This window comes from Prunus avium, chromosome 4 (genome assembly GCF_965620075.1).
Source record: "Prunus avium chromosome 4, drPruAviu1.hap1.1, whole genome shotgun sequence".
NCBI lineage: Eukaryota > Viridiplantae > Streptophyta > Magnoliopsida > Rosales > Rosaceae > Prunus > Prunus avium.
In genome coordinates, this window is record NC_142287.1 from 32,919,564 (window position 1) to 32,939,734 (window position 20,171).

General features: G+C 37.5%; 5 protein-coding genes and 1 pseudogene across 6 annotated transcripts; 3 read left to right on the forward strand and 3 right to left on the reverse strand.

The window, feature by feature from the left end:
• Nucleotides 1-1,263: 1,263 nt before the first annotated feature.
• LOC110774022 (KH domain-containing protein At4g18375) lies at nt 1,264-5,817 on the reverse strand. 2 transcript variants are annotated; one of them, XM_021978540.2, is made up of 8 exons: nt 5,660-5,817; nt 4,683-5,303; nt 3,534-4,025; nt 2,725-2,964; nt 2,189-2,455; nt 2,046-2,101; nt 1,847-1,943; nt 1,264-1,696 (listed from the first exon to the last, which is right to left on the reverse strand). In XM_021978540.2, the coding sequence occupies exons 2-8, from the start codon at nt 5,271-5,273 to the stop codon at nt 1,565-1,567; spliced, it is 1,875 nt and encodes a 624-aa protein (XP_021834232.2). In that variant the 5' UTR covers nt 5,274-5,303; nt 5,660-5,817; the 3' UTR covers nt 1,264-1,564. The 2 variants fall into 2 exon arrangements, with proteins under 2 accessions (XP_021834232.2, XP_021834233.2); XM_021978541.2 differs by lacking the exon at nt 4,683-5,303 and having other exon boundaries at nt 5,660-5,793.
• A 490-nt stretch (nt 5,818-6,307) lies between these two features.
• On the forward strand, nt 6,308-6,891 carry LOC110774050 (Small nuclear ribonucleoprotein family protein). Its single transcript, XM_021978574.2, has one exon. It carries the CDS (start codon nt 6,436-6,438, stop codon nt 6,781-6,783), a length of 348 nt encoding a protein of 115 aa, XP_021834266.1. The 5' UTR covers nt 6,308-6,435; the 3' UTR covers nt 6,784-6,891.
• A 502-nt stretch (nt 6,892-7,393) lies between these two features.
• DEG5 (DEGP protease 5) lies at nt 7,394-10,022 on the reverse strand. The gene is made up of 8 exons (XM_021978511.2): nt 9,690-10,022; nt 9,288-9,437; nt 9,093-9,155; nt 8,862-8,951; nt 8,371-8,493; nt 8,063-8,150; nt 7,903-7,977; nt 7,394-7,632 (listed from the first exon to the last, which is right to left on the reverse strand). The coding sequence occupies exons 1-8, from the start codon at nt 9,951-9,953 to the stop codon at nt 7,526-7,528; spliced, it is 960 nt and encodes a 319-aa protein (XP_021834203.1). The 5' UTR covers nt 9,954-10,022; the 3' UTR covers nt 7,394-7,525.
• Nucleotides 10,023-11,338: 1,316 nt separating this feature from the next.
• On the reverse strand, nt 11,339-12,351 carry LOC110774063 (uncharacterized). The gene has a single exon (XM_021978589.2). It carries the CDS (start codon nt 12,260-12,262, stop codon nt 11,507-11,509), a length of 756 nt encoding a protein of 251 aa, XP_021834281.1. The 5' UTR covers nt 12,263-12,351; the 3' UTR covers nt 11,339-11,506.
• A 2,092-nt stretch (nt 12,352-14,443) lies between these two features.
• On the forward strand, nt 14,444-15,410 carry LOC110774067 (uncharacterized; annotated as a pseudogene).
• Nucleotides 15,411-17,309: 1,899 nt separating this feature from the next.
• Nucleotides 17,310-18,989, forward strand: LOC110774053 (uncharacterized). The gene has a single exon (XM_088252569.1). The coding sequence runs from the start codon at nt 17,516-17,518 to the stop codon at nt 18,926-18,928; it is 1,413 nt and encodes a 470-aa protein (XP_088108695.1). The 5' UTR covers nt 17,310-17,515; the 3' UTR covers nt 18,929-18,989.
• Nucleotides 18,990-20,171: the final 1,182 nt, after the last annotated feature.

The window sequence follows — 20,171 nt, forward strand, 5'->3', positions numbered from 1 at the left end:
AAAGACGGTCTTAAGTACCTATGAGCCAATATGAACACCCATATGAACTTTCCATTGGGACTAATATGAAGGAAAGAAATTGAATTTCAAGTGGCTTGTTGATACATCCTATTATCTCCGCAAACTACAAGCTTTTCGTTGTGATCGATATGAAGGGAATGAATTTGAGTTTCATGGGTATGGTGATACATCCTATTTATGGCTAGTGTAAAGGAACCAATCTAAAATTCTACAGTTCTGTACAACCTATATCTATCTATATCAGAAGCAAGAAGTTTCAGCACTGTAAACAAGTAGTGCCAAACCACTACAACAACTATCTAGACATGATCCGAATGGCATTATGTCAAAGAGCATGCAGGTTCTAGGGGAGCATCGAACTAGAATATGGTAACTCAATCTGCACCAGAACTAGAAGATGGCATCTCAATATGCTACCAGTTTGATCTATGAGGAGATAACATGGGTTGAGAGAATGCGCTGATATCATTAATGCAGATAATAAGTTTCTGGCAATTAGTAATATTGAATACCTAGCTTAGTTGAATTTGTGAAAAGAGAAACTCAGTAGCTCTGGAAGCACAGTGGTTCACTCATGGATTAGATTCAGATGGCAAAAACAAAATCCTATAGCTGCTCAAAACCATTGCGATCAAGAGGACAATATGATGTAACACTGTCAAAAAGACAGCTGCATAATTGTGAATATTGATTTATCCAATGATCTTATGAAGCAAAAGATTTCCATGTGCAGGGCACACTGATTAATGTTAGAGAAATGTTGAGAGATTTACTATATTTGTGGTGAGGATGGCGCCAAAACAAGCCAAGAGATCAATTAGTATTTCACATGTACAGTGATTTCGAAATTTTGATTCTGTGATGATGTTTCACATGCCCGAGATGAAGACAGAAGATAGAGAATAAAGAAGGAAAAAGATTCCCTTGGGTTTATCTAATTGCAGAAAGCGGTTCCTCTCCGTTTAAGCTGCAGTATGCATCTAAATTATGCAGAACAGCAAAAAGAAGAGATCATTACCAATAGCATTTCACTTGCACAATTGATTGAGAAGATGCCGAGAGCAAGACGCTGAGAGCAAGAGTTGAATGGCCAGAGAAATAACATGCATATATAATAAGATCGACAATCATGGTCATTACTGAAACTGGCAAGAACATCAAATTATAGAATATAGGGTGTGACAATGCCGAAAAATTAGATGAACTTTATATTAGCGAAGATAAGAACCAGATGAAGTGATGTGACAGGAAAGAAAGGAACTAATATTGTAGATTAAGAATAGATTCGGCGACAGACAGAAGGCTACATGCCTAAGCATAAACCCTGCAGTGAATCTCTGGCTCAGTCTCAATACCCGCTTTAGTGGGAAAATCAGGAAGAGTCAAGTTGAATAAGCCTAGAAAAGAAGCCTTCTCCAAAACCAAACCTAAAGGACTAGGATAGGATGAGAGAGAAATGCCCAAGATTCTCTGCTGTACGCACCAGACATATATTAGCTTAAGGGACTATTCACCTTTAAACAGCAAGAAGCACCCTAGGAAGTTAGGGGGCCATTATAAATGCCTGAATCAAGTTCTCTGCCGTACGCTTCTGTTCAGGTGTGCCAGATATATGAGCAATACGATCACCCCGGGAAGATTTGGAGTCAGAGATCTCTATCATTGCTCCTGATATCTGTAGGAGAAACAAATATACATGGGAATGACATCAAAGACGCAATCTGAATATGTTCAGGTAGAAACAACCTAGATTTTCCATGTTGATCCATCTCCAAACAATAAACAACCAGTAGATGTAGATCCTAAAATGGAAAGATTCTCTCACCTTCCGAATATTGGCTATATTTGCCCCTCCTTTGCCCAGCACCTTACCAACTGCATTAGCAGGAACTAACATCTCAAGTGTTGAAGGGGGTGGCAACCTGCATAGAGGCATGTTATTGAAAAGTAGTGTAAGGGTGCTAGAATAGAAACCAAAAAAGGCAAGCTTCACAACAAGATAGAAAAAAACTTAATATGCTGACCCTCCATATAACTTGGATGAATAAGAAGACATGGATCCATAGCCATTTTCTCCCATCTAAAATAGAAAAATCAAGCAAGTACTATCAGAGATTTATTTACGATATTTATTCAATTCCAAAATAAATGACTAAAATTGACATACCGACATAGATCCATATCCATAGAGGCTACCAGAAGAAAGCATGCCCAAGCCACTTCCACTTTCAGCCCTTTGATCATAACCCAATGAAGTAACTGGAGGGACAGAAGGCAGGACAGATGGCATTGAGAGTCCAGTGCCACCGGAGTACAGGGATTCAGCACCACCAGAGGGGTTATGACCACCATCTCTATCCTTTAAGACATCGTCCCGGAGCCTCAGAACAATCTGAATAAGTGCATCCCTCAAACTACTGGGTTCTCCTGCCACCTAAATTAGGAAAATTAATTATAATAATAATAAAGAGGTGATCAACAAGAAAAGAGTGAACCATAAAGCTCAAGGAAGAATGCTTCCAACCGAAGCCGACCATTGAACCTCCAAAAACAGGAACAGGTGCAAAATTAGGGTTCATTTCGTTTTGCAGGTACCAAGCAATCAATCAGAATCAAGAAAAAAAAAAATGGAAATAGTGGAGTTGGAGATACAAAAAATTTCTAGGTACGTGCAGAGCTGAGACGTATTTATTTAAAACCAACCTCAACAAGTTCGTCATTAGCATCAGCACATTTAGGCTTGTCAGCTTTTGAAATACGGACGTCAGCTTTTGTTCTCTTTCTGATTTCATTTATAATTGAACCACTTTTTCCAATAATACAACCAATAACTTTAGATGGAACAAGAAGTCGAATAGAAACAGAGTCATCATCTTCATCATTTATCTTCCCTTGCAGCAACAGAACAGCTTCAACTGCCATGGATTTCAGATCATCGGGCGACTGCCAGACAATAAACCCAACATGATCAACATGTACTAGAACATGAATACCAAGCACAGACATATGTGTGATCTATGGATAATGCTAGTCAAGATGATTCACAACTTAATCACCCAACACAATGTTGATCATGAAATTTTAGTGACAAATCCAGCATTAATGTTAAATGCAGAGGAATGGATAAGAATGAGTCTTTCTCAGAACCAAATCCATTTTTGACATCATAACAGTAAATAAACAAGAGCACATGCTCACAAAAAGATCTTGGCATTGCTAACATCTGCATAAACCCGCAGCTTAAGGAAGTAAAATATTGGATTTGATTGAACTTCCAGGACGAAAAGTAATTTTGTCCTAGGAAATACTATGCAAACGCATCAGTAGTACATCTAGCATAAGCAAAATACTGAATTTAGTGGCAAATGGATTTATACAGTACTCTCCCCAACTTTTGTACTTTATAAAGTCTACCAAAACATAAAGGATGAGTATACCCGTCCTTGTCATCATGCCATCATAGTCATACCTCTATTGCAATAATAGTAATAATACACTTGTCACAGTCATACCTCTGTTGCGGCAACAGTAATTATACACTCATCACGGTCCTTGGTATCATCAACCTCGACACGAGCGCCACTTGCCTGCCTAATGATTTTAATTGTGCCCCCACCCTTGCCAATTACACGACCAATTTTGTCAAAAGGACACAGTACTCGCACAACTAACTCCTCAGATCGGGAGGCAACACTGAAACCAGAAACTAAAGGAAGGGCAGATGAATATATAGGCCATGTATTCCCTGTATCCGCGTAACCCTGAAGATCTTGTACATGTGTAGCACCTATAATTGGAGGTACAGATCTAGAAGGGACGATAGGATCTGCACTTTGATATAGTCCACCTGATTGATAAATAGAGACATCTGATGGTATAATTATGCTTGGAGGGGCTTCTGGTACTGATGTCTCAAGAGGAATCTCTTCCCTCGGAGCAAACTTGTACATAATTGCAGAGACTGCAAACAATGCTCTTTTCACTGCTTCGGATTCTCCATTTATCTGTTTACAAAGGGAAAGGAAATCTTAACACAAAAACATTACCAAATAAGAAGTTAACTAAACAGGAAAGTGAAACCTCTGGAGAAAATTGACAACTATAAAATAACGAATCTATTGTGAGAATGTGAAGGTGACAATGTCCCACATTGGAAAGTTGAGGTTCCACCCCAAAACCAATTGGCAATGGGAGGAGTAGCCAACACCTTATAAGCCCTCGCTAGATTTCTCAACTTTCCAATGTGGGACATTGTCACCTTCACATTCTCACATCTATTACATTCTATGCACAAAGAAGGTCCATTTAACACAACTATTAAGGATCTTCAAAGTAAAATTTTCAAACAACTACACAATTTCTCTATATGTTGTAGAGTCCCTAGAGACTGTTCATTCTCCGGTATCCAATAAAAGTATTTCATGAACAAAAGAAAAAATTATCACGATTCGGGAAAAGAGCCATATCCAAGGCAAGAATCAACGATATGGCTCATAACTAAAGAGGTACTGTACCGACAACCCAACATTCGAATGGAAGTGCCAACTTTCAAAAGCAAAAGCAAAATTGTAAAAGCCACATTCCTAAATGTTTTTATGACCAAAATCAAAAGCAAAACTGAAACATGCAGGAATTATTCTTATTTAATAACACATACTAACCATAAGAAAATTGTCAAAGTCCATAGCGCATGAATGTGTTGGGTCAGTGGCATCTTTTGCAACAATCTTAATGTTGGTCCTCGTCTTGCTTCTCAGTTTCTTTATAGTTGAACCAGCCTTACCTATTATATTTGCAGACTGGCTAGAAGGAACAAGGATTTGACAGTCTTCCCTACTATCTCTCCGTTTCTTGTCAGAATCTCCAACAGACGCCAATGCATTTGAAATGGCAGTATGAACTCTAAGAAGAGCATCCTGGGCAGCACACAGAGGTTCCCTATCACTGAACTCATCATCAACTTCGACTTCTTCCTTATCCTTAACATAGCTGTATATATTTATAACCCTATCTTTAGCACCCGGAAATGGATCCACAACCTTGATTTTCGCTCTAGTATCTTGCCTTATTGTATTTATCACTTTCCCACTCTTACCAATAACACTTCCAATAACACCATCAGGGCATAGAATCCTATAAACAACCATTTCATCACTACCCTTTTCCTCTCTGTCATTAAAACGCCTCTTTTGGTTCTTGTTGCCCCCATCATGGTCTCTCTGAGAACGATAACGCTTACCCGTTTCACCCATTATTCCTCTCAATTGATTTTCCTCCTGAAACTACAACACAAAACAAACTTAAGCACTCTCCTATAATTAATTGAAGACCACTAATTACCATACAACAATAGTGGCAAGTCAAGTAAGAACAATATTGATTTTCATTCATTCGTGGGGGGTTTTCTAGCTGCAGTGGTTTATGTGAATTTATCCCACAACCAATGTCAGAGTGTGAATCTCCCAATCCCCTTTGGCCTTATGTGCACCATAAGGAAAAAAAAAAAATTGGGTCGTCTTCCATTTTTAAAGTAGGGGTATTTTTACAGAGAAAAAGGAAAAACCTTCCAAGAAAATCAGAAGTAGATGATGAAGCGGCTAATCCAATGGTAAACACAAACCCTAGTCGGAAAACGTACCTTATAATCAGATAAGTTTGCCCAAGACAGAGAGGTAGAGGCCTCTGAAGCCTTTTGGATTCTTGAAGCAGTCAAGTTTTAGATTCCTTAGGTTTTTGTTTTTGCTTTTTATTTTCTCTAATTAAATATTTGACGTAGGAATAGGAAAGGAACGGTTAGATGGTTCTGATGACGGAGTGCGTCATCTTTAGACGACTTTGCCATCAAGTTGCTCCTTTAAAATTCTCTTTTTGGTAATTATTAAAAAAATAATTCCCTTCAAATAATTTTTCTATTTTGAGCAAAAATAATTCTTTACTTAGAGATTCGTTTTTATAAAATAATTCCATAGAAGGAGATACTCCTCCTTGTTATAAATCACAATTTGATAAATGTATAAAAATAATTCTTCAAAAAAGCAAAAAGAAAAACTTCCATACACATATCATATCATACTCCTCGTAATTGCAAATGCAAATCAGAGTTTGACGAATGTACAAAAATAATTCATCAAAAACATAACCAAAAGAAAAACTTCTACGCACATTGATACTCTTATTGACAAATACATGTGTTTCTAGGAAGTCAGTATTTTCCAATCCAAAGACCAACCCCCACAGGGATTGCCAACATATGGGTACTTTAGTATTTTCAGTTCAACAGTAAGATTGTCTTTTATTTTTATTTCGAGTTTTATACTATTTGGGCACAAAACTAAAAAGTTCATCCATCTGGGCTTATTACGAATTTCATCAAGCATCTGCGAACTCAAACGCAAACGCAAACGCACTACGAACATGGAACAAGAAGCGGCGGAGACACTGGTTCAGGCGGCGAGCTCCGATGGGTCGAACCCGAAGGGGCCAGACGAGTCGGAGGCTGTGAACCGGGCAAGGAAATTGCTGTTTCGGCGGATGCTAGTGGGGATAAGAGATGGGCGGTTTTTCTTGGGAAATTTTCACTGCATTGACAAACAAGGAAACATTATTCTTCAAGATGCAGTGGAGTATCGTAGCACGCGGCGGTCTTCGCCTTCTCCGATGGAGCAGCGGTTCCTCGGTCTCATTCTTATCCCTTCTTCTTGCCGTGTCTCTTGTCATGTTGGTTGCTCTGTTGAAGAACAATTGTCTCTGCTTTCATTCTAGGAAGATAACAAGACATATTAGGGTCCTGTTGCTGTTGGGATATCTAGAACAAGTGTTTGATACTCATGTATGTTTGATTTTATGAATAATATTAAAGCTGTTTTGCAATCCTATGTTGTTTTTAGCTTTCATACAAGCTTCATTCATGTCAGATTGTTTGTGAGCATTGTGTGGCTACCCATGAATTCGATGTTTCTTTCGTAGATGTTCGTGCATCTAAGAATTCAGGTGGAGTTACTGGATCAATAGTTTGCCACATAGTGCTTTTATAATTCTTGACCAAATTGGCAGGCATTCTTCGAATTTGAGATATCTGCCACTAGTTGAGTGTTATGATTCTTGCTTGTCATCATAGTTAAATTCTGTGTTTAACACAATATGATGCTTTTGAACAATCATGAACAAAACTTTACAAGTGGGGGATGATATTATAGATTTAGAGACTTCTTTTCTTGTTCTGGTACAACTATGGTTAAAAGGTTTTCTGCATGATGTGGTGAAGTTCATATGGAAATGACATAGTTTTCTGTTAAAGCATGACAAAGGAAATTTTGGCAGCACCATGGTGCATTGGAAAAGTTAACCAGATCTTGTGTGAGGTTATCATGTATGTTTCTTCACAATCCATCAAAATCAATATTCATTTAGAAATTGGATAGGGTTCTATGAAATTTATACAGCTTTTTTTCCCAAGAGACATATCGGATATGAGGGATATGTTTTAGATACAATGGTAAATCGATCAAAACCTGTCACGGTACGGTGTTCCATACACAATAAGGTATGGTACAGTTCGCACAACAGTGTCAATTGGTATTGCAAAGTTAACACCAGATGATGCTCCTGTTCCTGCAAAATATGGAGAGAAAATATAAGCATTTAAAAGCCGTAAGTAAGTTAGCTTCCAGTGTTTTCATGAAAAGGTTTGAAGCTTTGACTACGTTTTATAGTTCGGATATGTTTTGCTGGTTAAAAATTTTGTTAGGTTCCAAGTTCCAGCCTTCTGAATAGGGTAATAGAACTTGGGATTCAAAATCTCTCTCCTGGGGTGGTGCTGCCAACTAGTTTAGAGCTCATTCGAGGAATATTTGATAATACAAATGAAAGAGCATGCTTTACCTTTGCGAGTGAAAGTTGCTGTGTTAATTCCAATAATATGACCATATGAATCAATCAACGGCCCACCTGAATTCCCTGCAGAAATTCTAACATATATGAGGCTGAAAACTTTGACATTATAAGAAAATGAGTGAAAGTTTATGCAAATTGAAAATGTTACCAGCGTTAATGGCAGCGTCTGTTTGAATAGCTCCTCTAATGGCCTTTCCATCTGGTGAGGGTATCTCCCTGCCTAATCCACTGACCACCTGCAATATCCAAAGTACCCATCAGACCATAACACATTCGACAAAGAAACTAAGATATTTTTTTTAGTATTAGGAAAGGAAACTAGTTAAATGTAAACCATCTAATAGTTTGACATTTTGCTCCCTCTTGTTATTGACATAAGGAAATATCATTCGAAATTGATCAAAACATTAAAACACTCTAAAAATGAAGTGTAGGTAGTGATATTAGAAAGGTTACCCCCATTGTTAGAGTGTTCTCGTATCCATAAGGATTCCCAATGGCAAAGCAGCTCTGACCCACATGTAAACCATTAGATGTGCCAAGAACAACCGGTTTTAACTCATGTCCTTCAACATCAACCTGCACATGGTATTAGGCTAAGAATCTCCAACACTTCATAGCCAAAATAAAGACACTCACATGTACTTGATAGTTTAATGAATGCAGTAGGAGAGAAAACTGAAATTTTGCCTGGGAAGTTCCTTATTTCAAATTGCTCTTCTTTATGCAAATAATGAATGAATATGGACATGGTGCATTAGTTAACATGATTTTAAGAAATGAGATTGATATCAATACAATGATTTCTCAGTATCTTACGCATATTACGTGGTTCCAGTCATATACGAAAAGTCTTTGGTAGATTATGATACAGCGGCTGGAAGTTATCAGCATACAAGTTACAACAATAAGGAACTAAGAAGAGCAACGACCAAGAGAATAAATACCTTTAGAACAGCCAGATCATAGGCTGGATCCACACCAACAATCTTGCCTTCACTGTAAAAACCATTGCCTCTTGCATCTACTAGATAAACCTATAAAGAAGGACACGAAAGAAACTTTGAAAATTCAGACGAATGACTTGGGCTCCAAACTAAAAAATTCAATATCAGTCAAAACAAAAGTTTTAAAAAAAACTATTACAAGGCTTTTAAATCGAATAAAAAGGACAAAACCTTACAACGCTGTAATCCGGTTTGGTCTGTGGCCAATTTAGCCACAACGTGGTAATTTGTGACCTGGAGAGACAAAGGATTGACTAATTTCAGTACCGTGGATGTAAGGATTCATAAACTAAAATACTATAACTTGCTTGCACATAGAATCTAAAGTTAAGTTCGGATGGAGAAGCAGAAGATGGGTATGCTTACAATGTGACCGAACTTATCCCAAATGAAGCCTGAACCTGTTCCTTCAACTTTGGAATTTCCATCCTCACTTAGGAAGACGGCATCAGGAGAGGCCTTGAGGCTTTTGTCTATTTCAAGGTCTTTAATAAAAACAACTGATGGAGACGTTTCCTACGAACAAACACATTACCCACACATTATAGAAAAATGAATTTTGAGCAGCAGATTGATGCAAAAAGTATCAGATTAGGAAAAGGTAAAGAGATCAAGATCATATGAGTAACAAATAATGCAGGCCTCTCTGTGACCCAATTGCAATCTCTGCATAATATCAACAATTCTCCTAAAAAAGGAGCTCTCAATTTAGAGAAAACCATGAAAAATGTGTCAATTAGAGAGAGAGAGAGAGAGAGAGAGAGAGACCTGGAAGAGATGCACAGAGCGGTCCTCTTCTTGCTGAAGCTCATCTTCTTGTTGCTGCTGAGCAAGTGCAAGGTGAGATGAAGGTTGTGGGGAAATGGGGTTATTGAAATGGAGCAAAGAAGCCACCACAAAACTTGGACCAAGCACTGTGGCTCTTCTCCTTGTGAGAAGAAGACCCTTCTGTGAAGGGTTTGAGGAAGAAGAAGAAGAGTTGGTTCGTATTGGAGAAGGCTTGATTTGGCTAAGAGAACCCAACACCACCATCTCTCTCTCTCTCTCTCTCTCTCTCTCTCTCTCTTTCCCGGGTATTTTAACTGATTTTTTATTTTTGTTTTTTAATTTTGGGATAAATAAGGATGTCTATGTGCTTCACAACGAAACGTTTGCAGACAATTTTCATATTTGAGCTTATTTTCCTTTTGAAAAAGAAAAAAATATTAATTCAGAAAAATGTTTTTGTTCAATGGGCCGGGTTAGATCCATTTAAAGAAAGTCAAAGCTGAATTTGGGTCAAACGGGCTTTGGATGTATGATGATGGGTGTATTGATCAAATTCTTGAAACTACTTAGAAGATTTGGGCACTATGCTACGTGTCAATTCCTTCCATGGTGAACCTATAAAATGTATTTAAAAAAGGATAATTATTTTAAGCTTCTTTTTCGTTTGGGGAGCATTTTTGCTCACCACTCTAACCATAGGTGTATCCTCACCACCATCCTCAATGCTTGACACATATCCATAGACATAACCATAGTTAACTTTTGCTTTGTATTTATGGAATCATGATTATACCTATGGATACGTGTCAAGCATTGAGGATGGTGGTGAGGATACACCTATGGTTAAAGTGGTGAGCAAAAATGCCCCCTTTTGGTTTGTGGTTGTTTGTGGTTTAACGTGGCTTTGGGCCTTTATAGATTTTTGATTGATTTGTCGACCAAAGTTTAAAATTTTATATTTGCAATTATCACCCATGTTTGTGGCTTGTCTTCAATTATCTTTTATTTATATATATGTTTACTTATATTACGCTAATCAAAAAAGCTAAATGAAAATTACATCAGAGAAAAGGAAGTTCTTTATAGATTATGAAAGAATTGTGGAAGATGGTGTGAGTGGTTCGACACTCTCATTCCTTAAGAGAGGTTAGGAGTTTGATCTCCGCTCTCGTATAGAGTCACCACTTTGGCCAACACTTTACCCCTTATGGGCCGACCCGGTGTGAGCGGGGATTAGTCTGGGTTGTGGTTAAGGCTTAAAGGTGCCACCCATAATTGGGGCCCATCCAGGACTACCTCGTGGTTCAGACAAAAAAAAAAAAAAAAGAATTGTGGAAGATTGCAAAAGGAAGAGATCCCACTAAAATCACATCAGTGATTTTGGTGATGGCGAGTTTCTGTTCCATTCAATTTTAGCCTACAACTCATATTCTGGCAGCTCATTCATACTTTCATTCAACGGGGATACTAATTAATTTTTGTTATTCTCAATTATAGCGTAATAATATGTGTGACACGTGTCATTGTAATATTGATCATGAATAACAAAATAGTATTTACCTAACTAATTAAAATGCATCAAGACGACAGCATATTTAGAAGAAAAAAGGAGATTTCAGAATAAATTACACATTCATGCATACAAAAACTACTTTGATTGAAAATATTCATACTAAACATGAAGTCCAGAGTATTTACATATTTATTTGAGAGCTAAAACAAAAAAACAAAAACAAAAACAAAATTTTTGGAAGATGAACTCTCTTTCATATTCCATATATGCATGGAACATTAACTTCTAGAGACTTGGTGGAACTTTAATTTGTAGCTGCTGATTGACGCCTAATCTGCTTGTTAAACCTCTGAATAAATTCTTCAACTCTCCTGTTTAGTTCTTCATCTGACAAGACCGAAAATTCATTGTCTTCAACAGTATTTGGCTCGTACTTCTTCTCATCATCTGACCTCCTCAAAATATCCTTCTTCCTCTCATCGATCACAGCTCTCTTTGTCTTTGTTTTCTCAGACTTACTTCGCTGGTAAGTTTTTGCTGCAACATTTTCTCTGTCGCAACCTTTGTTCTGATCATCGCCTTTCGACACGTGGACGACACTCTTTTCTTGGACAACTTTATTTTGAGTGTCTGCCACTTCTTCATTCTTTGCTCTCATGTCGTCCACCTCCACCTCTGATTGCTTATTGGGACAGCTGCTTTTCTTGAAAGCTATTTCAGGGTATTGAGAAACAAATGAGGAAACACTTCGAGCTTGGCGGTGGATCATGTACTCTTGGGAAAGATGTTGGTCTTGTTTATTGTCTTTGGAGGAAGAGAAGGCGCCGTAGTCAGCTGCAATGATGAGGATGAGAGTGTTGGATATGGCAAACCAGAACTTGGTGTTGCGGAAGAGAGTGGAGAGAGAGAGGTTGAAGATGTAGAAGATGGAAATGTAAATACATATGGAGAAGAAAAAGGCCAAGAAGGACATGCCCTTGGCATTTTTAGGGTAATATTCTTTGGGTTTGTAGGGTTTCATTGAATCTTGCACAAGATTTGTTGATGCTAGTTTGGCCATGTTATTATGTGGAAGAGAAGAGATGCGAGTGGAAGAAGAAGGACTTGAGATATTGCTTGTGGCAGAGAAATGTGGTTTTTAAATTCGGTTGGTAGAAGAAGTTCCAAATGAAGGGGTTTTAAATACTTGTGAGATTTGGATATACTGCTGAATTAATAATTGAGCAATCACTTCAATTATTAGAGGTGTCACCTTTATTTAATTATGTGATTTACCATGTATGCCCCTCATCACTTTGTTTAGGTTCCAAAATGGGCTTCATGAAAGACCCAGAACAACCATTGGATAAATATCCTTAACTGAGAAGATTGGAAGCACTAAAAAGAAGTCATAATAATTCTCTGTGCTTTTGCGACAGCTCAAAATCCATGTCAGCATAGGAAGACAGCACAACGACACATGTCGCTTCTTCGTTTGATAGTTTTGTTTTGCTGTCCTTGAGTTTCTCGAGAATACACCTTGAATTGAAGTGGTGAACAAAAATACTTCCTTAAATCACTCACCTAATTAATCTCTCAGAATAAAGACATTAATTTGACGGCCAATATCATCTTGTACATATAAGATTGTGACAACATGCACGCATGGATGGTACCCAGTTATCTGAGATTACAGGCCGCATAATAAGAAGGTAGGAACACCAAAATTATAGAGAAGTGACCAAAAGTCTGCAAGTCTTAACATTCATGATTCATAGTAGTTGGATATCGAAATCAAAAAGATGAAGTTAAGGTTACTCATCTTTTCCAAAAGTCGTCTCGTCTGCAAACCATGCTATGTCGGGTGTGGGGCCGCCGTAACACCTCAGCTTCTTAATAAATTACTTACTTGACAATTAATCATGACAATGATTACCATACTGAAATTGTTGTGAGACATTTAGATGACTCGTACATAAGTACAATATAGTGTAAAAATTTAATTGTGCTTGTCCTTGTGACTTGCTTTGTATTTTAATTAAAATCTGGGGAACAAACACTCATGGGGACCCTGGTCTGTCACTTGCTGATTGGTTGCTTCAACATCTCTCTCTTTCGTAATCGTGGATGATATTATTTACCAAGTAATCATATTTTATATACGCAATTAGCCAGATTTTTGTGGTAACGGGGGGAACACTCCAAGAACAGAGGACCAAAAATGAGTTTGGTGAATCTGGTTTAAATATATATACTGCCTTGATCACGGAACAAAAAAGGTCATGATTTGCGGTGCATATGCATATCTTTTGATGCTCTGTGATCAAAGAAGTACGATTCGAGATCGAGAAGCTTAGGAAACTTAATTTTCATACTTTTTCATATTAAATTCTGCTTAAATTATGACCAATATTAAATTGATTGAAATATGATCAACGATACCACGCATGCATACGTAGGGTTTACTTTGGTGGTTCTTGTTGTTGTTTTAAGGCAAAGCAAATCATTAATGTGGAGAGATGAATGGACTTAATTAGCTAAGGTAACATAAGAATCCATATTTTCCCCCACAATCAACAAACTAATTAATATTGTACAACGAATGATTATCGAATTTCAGTCTATAAACAAGACAAATATAGTAGATGAAGTGGGCTTAGCTAAGTTGACTAGAGTGAATGTGCTCCTCACTCTACACCCGAATTCAAATCCCCCTCACCAATAGTTTAGATTAATTAGATTATCGCTTGTATAAAAAATAAAAATAAAATTGTTGCACTTACTATCTATTAAAAAAGAGAGTAGAATATCACTTGTATAATAATAAGAATAATAAGAATAATAATAAAGACAATTGTATGAGGGGTGAATTGAATTTTCAAGAAATTGACTCTGATGTAGTTTTATATGTAATAAGTCGATTGTCTGACGTTTATATGCTATAATGCTTTCAAATTCAATTCCACGTTTTCATTGCTTCTCTAACTTGAAAGTGAAACGTTTGGTTTAGTCTTTGAAGTGTCGGATTTGTTCACTGTTTGGGTTTCAAGCTTTAGTACTGTTGATGTGAGTTAACCTACTAAATCAAGGAGATTTATTTCCTAAGTTAATTAGGTGATTTACTTCCTTACTTTATATGGTTAACACATCCTTGTATAATTAGGAGATATTCTCCTAATTAGTTTCGGTATCTATTTCCTTATGAAGTACACTTGTAAATTCCTATATATACCTTATTGTGGGAAGAATACAATCTTAAATTTTGCCGCATATTGTTCGACTTTTCTTGCTTTGATAATCTTGGGTTTAGGGTAACATCAAATCTTTTTCAGTGGTCATGCCGTATCTTGTTCGTGAGAATCTATTCCTCGGCAACATCGGCGATGCAGCAGAGGTTATCCGAAATGGCAGCAAAGAGATCACACATATTCTCTGTGCAATTCCCACAAAGGAAAGCAAGAAGGTCTATGATGGCGGGTCTGTTGGTGGATCAGCTTATGTTGGTGATGGGTCGAAAAGTTGTTTGCTTTCCGATAAGCTTTCCTACTCGTTGGAACGTGCAGGCAAGGATTTGAAGCTGGTGAGGATGGGGGTTCCGCTAAGAGATATGGACGATGAGAATTTATTGGATTATTTGGATGTGTGTGTGGATTTTATTGATGAAAGTAGAAAAAAGGGTTCTGTTTTGGTGCATTGTTTTGCTGGTGTTTCCAGAAGTGCATCTATCATTACAGCATATCTGATGAGAACAGAACATTTATCACAAGAAGATGCACTAGGATCCCTGAGGCAAAGCTGTGACATTGTTTGCCCCAATGATGGTTTTCTAGATCAGCTCAAAATGTACGAGGAAATGGGCTTCAAGGTCGATCGTGCCAGCCCCATATATAAGTCTTTTCGCCTGAAAGTATTGGGTGAATCTTATCATCGTGGGGATAAAATAGACAGTTCTAAATTTGGGGCAGATCCTGAGTTCCCTAGTGAAGTTGCCTCTGGAGTAAAAACAACTCAAAATGGAGTCAAAACTGGTGCACCAGCATTCCGCTGCAAGAAATGCCGAAGAATTGTTTGCATTGCAGGACAATGTTGTGGATCACATTCAAGGCGGGGGTGAGAAATCGTTTGAGCGGCCATGGGCGGAAATACCTTAATGACTAAGGTGGGATGTAGCCTAGGGGAAGTTTTAGGGATTAACAAAATCAAACCTATATATTTGACTTGTTTTAAACATAGGCCAATATGTATTAACCTATTACTAGTCCAAAAAAAGTTCAATTCTTTATGAGTTTAGTTGCAAGATATCAATAAAAATACACATTAAATTAGGTACATTTTCAATTATGTTGTCTAGCCTATTTTTATTCTATAATATGTGCTTTTTGGTTTCATTAATATGCATTTGGCTTATGTTAAATCTTATTGGAAATTAGTATTTAGCCATGCACTAGAGGTCCTACGTCTGATTCCCCTCTCCACAAATATCGCTTGTATAAAAAGAAAAAAGCTTTTTGAAAATTAGTCAATAAAATTATGAATTAGTGTGATTTATATGATTTAATGTATACTTTTATTTCTAGAAAGACTACAGAAACTGGAAGTAAACAAAAATATCATTAGATTTTAAGGTAATAACTCTTTAGCTAGTCCATTCGTTGAAAAATTCATGTTCCGACTTGTCTGAGGATAATGTTCATCCATTTTTGTTGAGCCTCTAAGGTGGGTGACAGCAGTTGAAGAAGGAGTTGTGGGAGTTGGATCACCCCCGCCTTCAAGCTTCATAGAAGCCATGTGGACGTCAACATGTACACCTTTAATAAAATCATGTGGAGTAGAGGACCAACACAAAAGAAAATTGAGAAGAATTATCCCAACCCGCACCCTGCATGCATGCATCCGCTTCTTGTGATGAATTGAAGCGACACTTCTGGCATTTTCAACGCATCAACACCTGGCAGGCCTTGACTGCTTTTCCCCTTTCTTTCTAGAGAAGAACCCAAAAGTTCATGGAAAACTCAAATTTGTAAAAATATGTGGGTGCACACATATCTAGGGTTTGGCTTGCCTAAAATGGGTGATTGATCAGCCTATTGAGGGTAGGTCGTCAAGTTTTATTGTGGCACATCAAAATGACACATCACTGGACACTGATCGCTTCTGCTGCAATTATAAAGCAGGATGTTAAATAATTAGACTGTGGCTTGCATGAAACTAGAATTTCCAATTTACCATTAAAAAAAGAAAAAAGAAATGGTCAAGGTGAATTGAAAAACAAACAGAAGAAGAGTCAAGTGTTTGTAGTTTATGAAGATGGGCGTTTTGGTTTGTTTCATTTGAGTTCTCAAGCTCATTCAAAGAGCTACGTGAAATTAGGAGACATTTCAATTTTGTTGTGTTATTTCATATATAGGAAGGGATGGTTCTTCATTCATTTCATTGATAGAAGTCTAACTAGAAAAAAATATATCTCTATAACTTTCTAATGTATGAATATAATCACACCACACGGGTTTTATTGATTCACATGTTATAAACGACATAGTTGATAATATATTATTAACAAACATATACATGTATTATAATATAAGTGAATTAGTTATAGGTCGATCACTCACACTGAAAAATTAATCCAAATTTAAGTATCTTATTCAGCATACATGCATTATACATAACATAATTAATCACTAAATATGTCTAATTAGAATCTTCCCTGAAATGACAATATACTTGTACAACACACACACATCGATTCCCACGCATGCAAATTCCGAATGGTATAAGGAGAGAAGAAGAGAGAGACATCAGTCACATGTGTCACCTGTGTATATCTGTAAAGCATGAAAGGCCTTGATCTATCGGCTTCTTGCTGAGACATGAGATAGATAGATAGATTGATAGATGGCTGGATAGAGAAGAGCTCTTAAGTCCCATCAATGTTTTACAAATCCTTCTTTGAAAATACCCATCGATCACGACCCTTCTGACATCTTCTTCTACTTCTAGTGACTGCTTTCTCTTCCTACATCGCACTCTGTTTTCCATGCAAAACTAACACTGTCACCCTCACCCGCCCCTTGCACAATGTGGGAGGCAAAGGCGACAACTTTTTTTTATTTCACAGCAGCCTTGGCACTGGCAGGCACTGCCACTAAGATCATGACCCTGAATTGAGATAATTCGATGCCACACTTTACTTTCTGTCATCAATGCCATGGACCACGAAAAAGAGTAAAGCTACAGTCTCTGGGTTGGGTCTAATTAAAGCCACATTTTCCTTTGCTTTCTCTTGTTCACTTGTGGGGTTTGGCTTGTTTTGTTTCTACTTTGCTCTCCTCTCATGGCTTCTTTCCCTCTTTTCTTTGTTGGGTTCCTTGTTTTTGCAGGTGAGGTAGTGTCAGGACAGCAAAGCTCAGATGGGTTTCAAATAGAGATGGTGAAGGAGGAGCTTTTGGGGCTTTATGAAGTTTTGGGTGCCCTTCTAGAAGACTCCAGCTGGGCCCAAGAACACCCACAACCATGTGATGAGACTCCATGGCCTGGTGTTCAATGTGAGATTGGTGATGAAAACCCTCCAATGTTTCATGTCACAAAGATTCATATTGGCCCTGATTTTCTTTGTTGCAAATCCTCTGCTACCCTATCAGAGTCCCTGCTCAAACTACCTTACTTGAAAACACTTTCCATTTTCAATTGTTTTTTGACATCACCAGTCACTCTTTCTCGAACTCTACTTGGTGCACTGTCTTCCTTGGAACACCTAGCCCTTGTGTCCAATCCAGCCCTCTCAGGAGAACTTCCCCCAAGTTTAGCCAAAATTTCCAACTTAAGGGTCCTGAGCCTGTCACAGAACAATCTACTAGGCAAGATCCCTGGGAACATTGGTGGGATGGTCAGCTTACAGCAACTTGACCTAAGTTACAACAATTTCAGTGGTCAAATACCATTAGAAATTGGAGGGTTGAGGACTTTGAGCATTTTGGATTTAAGTTGGAATGCTCTAGAAGGCCAGGTGCCTGGCTCTGTTGGTCAGCTTCAGCTCATCCAAAAGATTGATTTAAGTTCAAATAGGTTTACAGGAAGCATGCCTCCAGATATAGGGAAGCTCAACAAGTTGGTGTTGCTTGATTTGAGCCATAACTTGATAAATGGGCCAATACCTGAAACCCTTTCAGGTTTGGAGCAATTACAGTACTTGGTAGCTGATAACAACCCAATCAACACAGAAATTCCTCAGTTTGTAGGGAAGCTCATGAAGCTCAAATCACTGAGCTTTTCAGGATGCGGTTTGACTGGTCCATTGCCCAACTCTCTATCTTCCTTGAAAAATCTCACTGCTCTTTCTCTGAACAACAATAGCCTTACTGGGACAGTTCCTCAAGATTTAGGGACTCTTCCAAGTTTAAATGAGCTAAATTTGAGCAACAATCAGCTAAGTGGAGATCTATCACTTCCAGAGGAGTTCATTGAGAGGCTTGGGAAGAGGTTGGATGTAAGAGGAAATAATGGTCTATGTACAACAAATCCACTTTACAAGAAGAAGAGCATTTCTACTAATTTGATAACCCCTCTTTGTTTGAATGCAAGTGGACCAAGAGATGGTAAAACCTTGGCTGGTGGACACCCAAATGAGTCTGATAGAATGAAGCCATGTAGTCAGTACCCTGTTCAGAAAAGTTCAGGTTCTTCATGGTCATATGAAAAACTGAATTCATGTAGTTTTGTTGTATGTTTCTTTTATCTCATGCTGTAAACGACACTTTTTTTTCTTTCCATTTGAAGGCAATTTGAGGAACTGATTTTCTTTTGAATTTCATGAGTCCATTCGGACATTTCGCATCAACAGAATTGAACCAAGTTTTTGAGTTTAATGATTAGCATTACATTAGAAACGGTTTAAATATTGATCCCTTGGGAAAGTTTAAAGGAAAGCTGAGACACCAGACGTTTTCAACTTACAAGATAATTTGAAGAAATTGAATAAGAACCAAGGTTTTGCAATGTAGGTTTGATGATCATAACATAATCAGTTGCTGAATTGGACTAGCAGTGTTGCAGTGTTTTATTTGTTAACCGAAAAAAAGTTTCAGTCTTTCAGAGACTTTGGCTTTTAATGGAGTTCTGGTAGTGGTATCTAGTATCAAAAGCTGATGATCAGTCTTAACTCTCAGGTCTTGTCGATGAGTGTGTTGTCTATATTTTTACAGCCTTTTTACAAGGGAAGCAAAGGCGTGGGATCTAGCAATGAAGGGCCTGCATGGTAAAGACAAAGAAAGAGATTCTAGTTTCAAATATTTTTCTTTTTTGAATTAAAGAAATCACAAACATCAGTTGATTCATCAACAGATTGTTCATAAGAAGTGAGCTTCATCAATTTGCAATCAGAAACACAAGTTGCTGAAACCTGAAAGAGCAGTTTGAACTTTATTCATGGAAATATTCAAATTAATTATTGTTATTTTAAAACTTTGTCCTATGGTTTTCTTTCATGCATGGCATCATCCAAATGTTTAATACTGTCCAAAAGCATATATTCCCTTATGTGGCTGGCTCCTTGTGTCTTATATATAGCAAGGCAACTTGCATACATGCACCTCATATGGGCCCACAAAAAAGTAAAATGGGATGTATTTAGAATGATTTTGAATTAAAGAATGTAAACCTCTAATTTAGTAACCTTAAAAGATAATATCATTAACACAGCAACAGTCCTTGTCATGAATTAAGGAATTATGTATTTCCATCCAAAAGAATTTTAAAAATCTAATATACATTTTTTTTTTTTTTTTGGAGCATTCACATCAAGGATGAAGATTCACATGTTCATGTGACCTATGCACTTTCAGAAGGTGATAGGGCAGTACAGCAGATCATTCACATTCACATGTTCACAGTTCATGTCACCTATTTCTGATTTTAAAGAAGAAAAAAAATATACTTGTGTTGTCTAAATTCTAATGTATATGTGGAATGAGCATGCAGCAATGATAGTCAAC

Excerpts from the sequence above, each read along its gene's own strand:
- LOC110774022 (XM_021978540.2), bottom strand. The coding sequence starts at position 5,273 with ATGGGTGAAACGGGTAAGCGTTATCGTTCTCAGAGAGACCATGATGGG. Across the intron at positions 2,456-2,724 it reads CTAATGACGAACTTGTTGAG|GTGGCAGGAGAACCCAGTAG; the intron begins GTTGGTTTTAAA and ends TTCCTAATTTAG. Across the intron at positions 1,697-1,846 it reads ATATAGCCAATATTCGGAAG|ATATCAGGAGCAATGATAGA; the intron begins GTGAGAGAATCT and ends TTTCTCCTACAG.
- LOC110774050 (XM_021978574.2), top strand. The coding sequence starts at position 6,436 with ATGGAACAAGAAGCGGCGGAGACACTGGTTCAGGCGGCGAGCTCCGAT.
- DEG5 (XM_021978511.2), bottom strand. The coding sequence starts at position 9,953 with ATGGTGGTGTTGGGTTCTCTTAGCCAAATCAAGCCTTCTCCAATACGA. Across the intron at positions 9,156-9,287 it reads GGGATAAGTTCGGTCACATT|GTCACAAATTACCACGTTGT; the intron begins GTAAGCATACCC and ends TTGTCTCTCCAG. Across the intron at positions 7,633-7,902 it reads AGCAACTTTCACTCGCAAAG|GAACAGGAGCATCATCTGGT; the intron begins GTAAAGCATGCT and ends CATATTTTGCAG.
- LOC110774063 (XM_021978589.2), bottom strand. The coding sequence starts at position 12,262 with ATGGCCAAACTAGCATCAACAAATCTTGTGCAAGATTCAATGAAACCC.
- LOC110774053 (XM_088252569.1), top strand. The coding sequence starts at position 17,516 with ATGGCTTCTTTCCCTCTTTTCTTTGTTGGGTTCCTTGTTTTTGCAGGT.